Source organism: Pundamilia nyererei, unplaced genomic scaffold, assembly GCF_000239375.1.
Source record: "Pundamilia nyererei isolate P.nyererei 1_Seehausen unplaced genomic scaffold, PunNye1.0 scaffold00080, whole genome shotgun sequence".
Taxonomy (NCBI): Eukaryota; Metazoa; Chordata; class Actinopteri; order Cichliformes; family Cichlidae; genus Pundamilia; species Pundamilia nyererei.
Genome location: NW_005187481.1, coordinates 591,812 through 600,155, shown reverse-complemented (window position 1 = coordinate 600,155; position 8,344 = coordinate 591,812). Strand labels below are relative to the sequence as shown.

The following is an 8,344-nucleotide window of genomic DNA, read 5'->3' as shown; positions in this document are numbered from 1 at the left end:
CAGGGTTAACACAAAGAGAAAGACAACCATTCACAATCACACCTATGGGCAATTTGGAGTCACAAACACAAACAATGAAAAAAGACCGAAAACACCGACTTGTCTCCTTGTAATTCACGCTTTCACAACAACACGGCATTTGGAGTTCCTAATACCCATGTTGCGACAATAATCCTGTAAAGGTTAGTGAAATGCAAACTGTTAATGCAAACTGTGGAGATGCAGAAACTGCTGGTTATTTAAAAAAAGGCACATTCTTATCTCTTATCTCTTTGTTTAAAGGAACTCAATCATTGTTATCAATCCCAGCACCAGCTCTTAAATGACATCCAATCATTATTCAGTTGCTTGTGTTTGCATGCAGCTCGTGCTCACACCATGTGTGAGCTAGCATTAGCATAAAACAGCAATGAGAAACACATAACACTGTCATATATCACTATAACACATGATTTCATGTACTGTATGCTGTATAAAGAGACCAGCAATTAAGTATAATTATGACAACCTGATTCATGTTGGATAGCTAAGATCTACACCGGGCAAGCTAGCATTAGCCAGCACATTGAGAGCTCAACCTTGGATGTGATTGCAAAAAACAAACAAGTTCCAGTGATGCTGACTGTAGCTTTCACCCTGATGGCTAAAATGCCACTTGGTTGTTTATGTACTAAAGTGGAGAAATTACTTGATATTCAACGTAGCAGCTAGCTGGCTAACCTAAACTTGCAAAAAATACTACCTAAGCCCGCATCGGTACCGGTTTAAGTTGTTCTTACATGTTTGAACCTTGGTTGTGCTGGAAGCATCAGTTAAATTGATGGTTAACATCAGTGATTAATAACATTTTGACGCTGGGAGCAGAAGACAAGCACTGAGTTACTGATGAGTGAGCGCAACTGTCACATCTTTAAGTTTTCACTGAAACTTTAAACCAAGTTCTTCACAATGTGCTTTTAGAAGCTACCGAGAAGGCCAGAAATGTTCTCATCTTTGAAAGTTGCATTAAAAGTCATTCAGTTTAATTCATTTTCATCAATGGATGAAAGGAATGTTGCATAGGAATATTTAATTTAATGGAATTGACTGATGTTAAAGCATGAGAAGGAAAGAAAATGTTAAGAATCCAAATACTGACATACTTAAAGGATACATACAGTACAACACCTTTTATATACACATATGACAGAGTTAACAAATACAACACATTGGCTGTCTCAAAGGTGGCGATGTGTGAATGCAGTAGGCGTTCTGCAACACAGCACTGGAATCTCTGGGCTGACAAGATGTGAAGCTTAATAATTGGCCAACAGGTTAAGCAGGGTGCACCGCCTTACAGTTAAGCAAGAGTTAGTGGGACAGGGCCTATAACACCTACCTCTGGGGAAGCGTGGGTGTTACTCCAGTACTATAAAGAGTTTCTGCCTGTTCCTCTGTCAACCACTGAAATATTTTTTGAATCAAATCCACAGTTCAAAGAGTTAATGTCAGTTCAAACATAATCACTCACAACACTAATTACATTCAGTTATGAGAGGGGGACTTAAATAGTAACTGGATGAGTCTTTTACTATCATAGTGGGGTTTATGTAAGCCCTCTGTGATACCAGTAATTAAGCAAAATGTGTGTGCATCCAGACGGACCAAAACAAAAGTTTCAGTGGAACTTCTCCAGAATTTATTTTTTAATAACATTGTCATTTTCCATGCATTTTGATTATTATATTGTTTAACATAATCTAATGAGCTAAATTAAAATGAACTAAACAAGTATAGATAATACTTGCACACACATTTTACAACAACTTGAGGGGTGTAAAGCTGGTGGTTTATATGTTTTGATTTACTTGTTATTCATGTTTGACTGAAAAATGCTTATTACATTAGGCTTATTACACTGTTATCTATGTAATCTATGTAAAATTAACGTTTAATAACATTTGGGACTTTGAATGTATCAGGCGGTTAATAAGATTGTAAAAATCTATTTCTGGCTATGTAAGAAGAAAATATGGGTCATTTGTTTGTTTGTTTGTTTGTTTTTGAATCCGTGCTTTTCTTGCTGTGGGCTCTGTCCCACACAATAGTCAGTTAACTAGTATATCTTACTTAAATGCAATAAAGCTTCTGACTGACGTCGCTGGGGAAGATTAACCAAGAGAAAGGGAAACGAATAATAGAAAACGTAATGAATTAGGGGTGTGGCTGGCTATGTGGTGGGTGGGGGTGCAGGTACAGGAGCATCACTGCCTTCTGATTTAATGGGTGGTACTTTCTCTGAGTGGAAGTCCAAAGTACAACAATGTCCCAGCAGTAATATGGAAAATTGGCAACATTAGCTAGTCGGAATTTAGCTATTATTTACACCTCTTACGACCGTTTGACCTTTTTAATTTGAATTTCGGCACAATCTGTTATAAAACCGTGTGTTTAAATTGACCAAATAAATAATATCGATTTAACTGGCTGTGATACTGGGGCTAAAGGTTTTTAACTGAAATTTATGTTAGCTAGCTGTAGCTACTTTGTTGTTGCTTTAAACAGAGCTAGCTTCTCCTTTGAGTCGAACCGACTTGTTTCACAACATTAATTGATATTTTTCATTAAAATCACCCACCTCTATTTTGTCGACATTCCTGGCACAACCAACAACCCTCATGCCTTGCTGGACCAGTGCCCGGGCTACAGCGGCTCCGATTCCCACCGAGGCGCCGGTCACCAGGGCCACTCTGCCTTTCCACCGCTCCATCTCTCCACCGGCACTGTAGCTACACAAAACAGCCGCCCCTATGCTGCACCTCTACCTGCTTAGTTCAAGCTCCTACAGCTGGGACTGCAGCTATTATGTGCGATAGGTTCAAAATTAAGGCTGTAGTAGGTTCAGGCTCTTGTATCAGTCTGAAGCATCCAGGACAGCAGTAACCACTGCGCGTAAACCCGAATCCACGCGCTCCTCTGGCCGAAATATGAAAAGTCCAGGCGTGAGTAAATGTTTGGTTCACATCACCTCCCACTTTCTTTTTCAGCCCTGGGGCCTTTACTTTTTTTTTTTTTTTTTCCCCTTGTGGTTAAATGCCGCCCTCCGCCGGGCATTACGAGAACAACAACAAAGGTATGTTGCTTTCATGTATTTCTAGCAAATCAAAGTTTTTACTTTAATTTTTGAACTCTCACGCGGTTAGGGTAACCATGCGAGAAAAAAATAAATAAATAAAAAATAAATAAATAAATAAATAAATAAATCACACCATACAAAATGTATACTGCATATTAATAAATAATCTTTATTTAGTAAAGTCTGCACATTGCGCTTTGATGTCACACCCAAATCATTTTTAAAAATGGATGTTTATTCTCTGTAAAATTTCATATTTAGAATTTCTGTACACATTTAAAGGTACAACTTTTATCACTACACTAAAGTGTCACCAAAGAGAAACAAAGTAGAAAAAAAAAGAAAGAATAACCCCCAACAAAACCCAAACATAAAACAAGATTCCTAAACTTTATCCCTACCATCACAGCTTGCAAAGCTTGATTATTGATTCCACTGTGCTTACCCCGATTTCCCCCAGAGAAGACCAATAAATAGCTAGGCTTGGTCAAAGAGAGCTACAGGTAAGAAGTGTCCAAGAAATGAGACGTGTGTTGGTGTGCAAAAGAGAGAAAAAGAGATGACAAAGAGAAGATAAGAATCACATTTACTATAAAGGAGAAGTGACTGAACAAGACACAAAAGGTACTCCAAGAAATCTTTCTAACAATGTTGCAGCAGTGGTCGTGAGTGTTTTTTCCCCCTCCCCCAGTAGGGAGATTTATTAGTGCAGTTAGTTGACACTAGTTGTGGCAAACCACTTTCCACAGACCGGCTTACTCCGCTCAGTGGCACGGCAGTAGTTTGTGAATTTCTCTTTCAGGAGCTGTCGGTACTGGTGGCGGTTGTTGTAGAAAGACTGGTTTCTTTCTAGAAACGCCTGAATTTCATCCTGCGTGAGACAATTCTCTTCGTCGGAAGTCACTTCTGAGTCATCCTGTTTTAAGAACACGAGCAGAATAGAGAACGTGAGAGCCAGAACAGAGACGTAACCTTCTGAATTTCTGTAGGCAGACTACAAGTAAAGATGTTTTTTGTAACCAAAAGAGCTAATCAAGAGCTGAGAAACGTACAAAGCATTTTAACTGGGTGCTTGAAGATGCATCTCACCGTCATTTAAGATGTAAGTAAGTGAACTTATTTTTCTCAGTTAATCATATCCGTCAGATAATTTTGCAAGACATTGATAGTGAGCCACATACAAAGCTGTAATGCTGTGAATGCTATAATTACATGAGTGGTACTGCAAGTGTTCGATATACAAGTATAAGCCACTATTTTGAGGAAAAAGTATGTTCTGTAGATGCAACTTTTACATCCTGGTGACTTGTGGAAATTAAAGTTATGCATTTCTTGCAGGAGCTTAAAAATAAATGCCTGAATAACTATGTGGGGCTGCTGCAGACATAGTGGCCAAGTGGTAAGATGTACTTCAAGAAGGACTGTGTCCAGAAATATTGTATTAATTCTAATTTTAAAAACCTGATATGTAGCTTAATGCAGAAAACAAGCCAGCTTCCCAGCCAGTTTTTAAGGTAGGTGTGCTGAGGTTTAACTGGGCCATGCTTGAATCCTTTATATTCATACTGATAATCATTTATTGTGCCAGTATTCCGTTTTAAACTTATGCAAATATACCTGAAATCAGTGTGAAATCACATCAATCATGTGTGACGATTTTGTCAGGCAGCAATAAATCCAGATACAAGCTTGCTGGCTGAAGCTCATCTGAAATACAGGCTGCCTATAATCTTTGTAGGAATATAAAGTGTCTAGGCTCATCTTCTTGACAGTCTCCTCACTCACAACACTCATAATAAAGCTGCAGTTCATGTTAGTGTTGCAAACTTTGCATCTGCACCTAGGAGATCATTCATCAGAGGCTCTATGTAGATTGGAGTGAGTAGAGCAGCAGCAGTCAGAGTTTGTGAACTGGGTGAGAGAGATTGTGCTGCTCTGAGCAACTGTAGCATAGCAGTTGTGTATAATTTATTCACACCATACTATCTGACTGTACGTTTTTACCATCCAGTCTCCAAAGCTCAAAAAGGTATTGGGGACATTCCTGGGTAGTAGTTACTACATCTCTACAGTTAACATATTTCTCACTTACCAGAAGTTCTACAAGACTTATATTTGCCATTGCAGGCCTCATGTGAAGGCTGAGGTTTTTCTGATGTACAGTCCACGGTAACCGTAGAGCAATACTGGCAAATGTATCGCCACATAAGGTGGAAAAGATTTCTTTGGTTCGACATGTGTGCGTTGAAGGCGGACTGTGGCCTGTTGTGTTCCCATCTGGCATGAAACCTTCACCCTTATGAGCCTGTGAAAATGTGCATCATGTTAGTGGGTAAACAGTGCTAAAGATTTTGCATACAGCATATAAAAACAATAAAAACAAAACTGTGTACTTTCTCGCCTTACCTCATTGCTACAGAACCCCTTGCCCTTCCTTTTTTTCTTTTTACTCTTGCACTGTGCATTTTCCTCAGAGTGTGGCCAGCAATCAACACAGCTGTCCATTCCATCCTCCTTGTCTTCAGCACAGTGATGAAGGTTTGGGTCATCTCCTTCAGAAGATAAAGAACCGTGAGGCAAAAATATGAACAATATCCTAAATTGAATCTTTGTTCTTCTCAAAACAGACCTGCTTCATCGTGGTTGCAGATTCCCTCGGAGCAGGCGATGTCAGAGCCTTCTCGCGATCCCGTTTCGCTGCCTTCCATACTTGAGGAGTAGCCGCAGTCACTTCCATTGCTGTGTGCTGACAAATCTGGAAAAATGGATGAGAACATTTGTTTTCCAGCTTTAAGCTAAGACCCGTGTTACTTATGCAAAACCCTCCTTAAAAATACAGGACTGATGTCTGTGTACATTTGTTTTACCTTGTTTGGTGTTGTCTGGGCAACGACAGGAAGTGCTCCTATTGGTGGCGACGGTCTCATCACAGCCGGCTTCATCCTCCTCATCGTGGCTACCACAGACCTTGCAACTGCTCTCCACAGACTCAAGAGAACCCTGGGAGTGAGGCAAAGAGAGATGTAGTTGCAGAACAACAAAGATAAATAAAAAAGGAAAGCCAGATTATTAGATCATGATTACCTCATCAAGATTCTTCTCCTTGTCCTCTCCCTCCTGTTCAGATGTATCAAATCCGCACTTGTTTTTGCGTCGATTTTTTCGCTTTTGCCTCTTTTTCTCCTGCTTCAGCTCTTTGGCTCTCTCCTCCTCAGACAGCTCCTCGACAAACTGCTCCAAACGGCTGATGCCCTGCATCTTCTCCACTGCCATCTATGCATGTAGTGAAAGGGACATTACCTTAGAGTTGCAACAGCCACAGTGCATTTATCATCTGATAAACACGTAGCCATATGTACCTCAAAACCTTTACGTAGTGCATCAATTCCCAAATGGAACAATATCTGCCAGGTCTGCTCCTCGGCTCGGAGTTTCTGCCAGATCCTGTGGAGCCGCTCATAGAGATGAATACCCAGACAGGTCAGGACTTCCTCTTGTGCAATGTCAATGGTTTTTGCATGTCTCTCTCTGCGTCTTAAGGAAAAAGTTAATAAATAACAATCAACTGAAATCAGAAATTATCAAAAGGTAGAAAATTACTCAAAATGAAAATTTGAGCCTGACTTACTCGTATCCTCCTGAGAACTCGGGCTCTGCCCTGCCAAGGAGATGAGCGATAAAGTCGGTTTCACAGCAGACGTGGATGTGCCGTTCATGGGGGCAACAGCACAGTCCCTCATACAGCGCAGCACAGTACCCCTTCTCTTTATTGCAGTCCACCTCCCCAACCAAGATGTTATATGCCCTCAGCACTTTATTTTTACAGTCTGTGCAAAACCTGAGGACAAAAAAAGAAAAAGAAAAAAAAAAGAAACACACCATTAGTTTCCTTTTAACAACTAAAAAAAAGAACATTTTACAAATAAAAGTTAAGATAGGTAAAGATTACCTGTGTTTACGCAAGTATGTCTCCAGCGTCTCAAGAAGACAGGCACTGTCAATCAGTACCACCTCATCTCTGCACTCCTGAGACATCAGCTCCCACACATCCATCCAGCTTCCCCTGTAACATACAATTATTACACCAATGTCATTCCAGTGAACAGTTATCAGCTTCTAAACCTGCAGAAACTGATTTTTTGGAAACAGTGGAGATAAAGTCTATCCAATACTGACATGTCATTTTAAATAACACGTTATAACACTTTGGATATTTACACAGACAGCAGACACAGACGTGTTATCATTATCATCATTAGGAGTCATCTGAGGCCAGTTATTTTACCTCTCTTTAGTGAGCTTTGTAAAAGGGAAATCTCTAGCTCTTTAGCTTCTAAATGCTCTTCTATGTTGATTTCTATTGCCAGTATACATATTATGAAAAATGCTATACTGCTGTGAATATCAAGCAGAGGGGCTTACAGACTGACATGCTAATACCTTGATTCACACAACAGCATTATTATCAGCTTTAGAGGGATTGGCATAAGTTAGCCCGTTTGCTTTCAACAACTTACTGACCAAACGCAACGACCACCTTCAAGCTCTTCAATGCCAACACAACACAACTGAATGAAAGATATGGGTGTAACCAGGAGTTTCAAACACTTTGATCAACAAGACTGGGTGTAAATGTCTTAAATGCATGACTGTGGTAGAGCATGGCTTACAGGCATATTTTTTTCCTAGCAGAGCACAACTGACACAACACTGAATATTTGTCTACCACAAATATATCAATAATGCCACTCGTTTGTTTATATACTTTTTCTTCTTCGAAAGAACATGTTAGTTTTATTTAGAAAAAGCGTCATGCAGCATGTCCAGAATAGCAGCTCTGACTCTGTTTCACTACTTGCAGCACAAGTAGCACAGTAACATGAAGTGTTGCTAACTAGTTTGCTGGTAAAGAACACTGAACTCATCAGTTTCCTTTTTCAGCAGAGCCACAACATATGCAATGGTATATGCAATGTATATACACTTATACTGTCACATAGGGCTGCTCGATTATGGCAAAAATGATAATCACGATTATTTTCACTGAAATTGAGATCTTGATTATTTGACGATATTTATTTAACCCTTTAAGACCTAGTCCGCCGGAGCTTATATTATATTTTTACATGCAGTAGTGCCATTTTTGGGAGCATTTCAAGTTGCTATACATCAATACAACTGTTATAGCCCATATTTTAATAATATGTATGCATTAAGTCAGTAATTAGT

The 8,344-nt window shown here is 39.6% G+C and overlaps 2 protein-coding genes across 2 annotated transcripts in view; both read right to left on the bottom strand.

Annotated features, from left to right (window-relative positions):
• Window positions 1-3,029, bottom strand: part of dhrs11a (dehydrogenase/reductase 11a) — a 16,669-nt gene extending 13,640 nt beyond the window's left edge. Inside the window, exon 1 of the mRNA XM_005737805.1 lies at window positions 2,618-3,029. Coding sequence (XP_005737862.1) covers window positions 2,618-2,749 — 132 coding nt within the window. The 5' untranslated portion in view covers window positions 2,750-3,029. The remainder of the gene's footprint in view (window positions 1-2,617) is intronic.
• Window positions 3,030-3,261: 232 nt separating this feature from the next.
• Window positions 3,262-8,344, bottom strand: part of ggnbp2 (gametogenetin binding protein 2) — a 9,212-nt gene continuing 4,129 nt past the window's right edge. The window contains exons 6-14 of the mRNA XM_005737804.1: window positions 7,065-7,178; window positions 6,744-6,953; window positions 6,475-6,649; window positions 6,200-6,388; window positions 5,983-6,115; window positions 5,745-5,870; window positions 5,522-5,667; window positions 5,208-5,420; window positions 3,262-4,031 (exon numbers count right to left, since the gene is read on the bottom strand). Coding sequence (XP_005737861.1) covers window positions 3,828-4,031; window positions 5,208-5,420; window positions 5,522-5,667; window positions 5,745-5,870; window positions 5,983-6,115; window positions 6,200-6,388; window positions 6,475-6,649; window positions 6,744-6,953; window positions 7,065-7,178 — 1,510 coding nt within the window. The 3' untranslated portion in view covers window positions 3,262-3,827. The remainder of the gene's footprint in view (window positions 4,032-5,207; window positions 5,421-5,521; window positions 5,668-5,744; window positions 5,871-5,982; window positions 6,116-6,199; window positions 6,389-6,474; window positions 6,650-6,743; window positions 6,954-7,064; window positions 7,179-8,344) is intronic.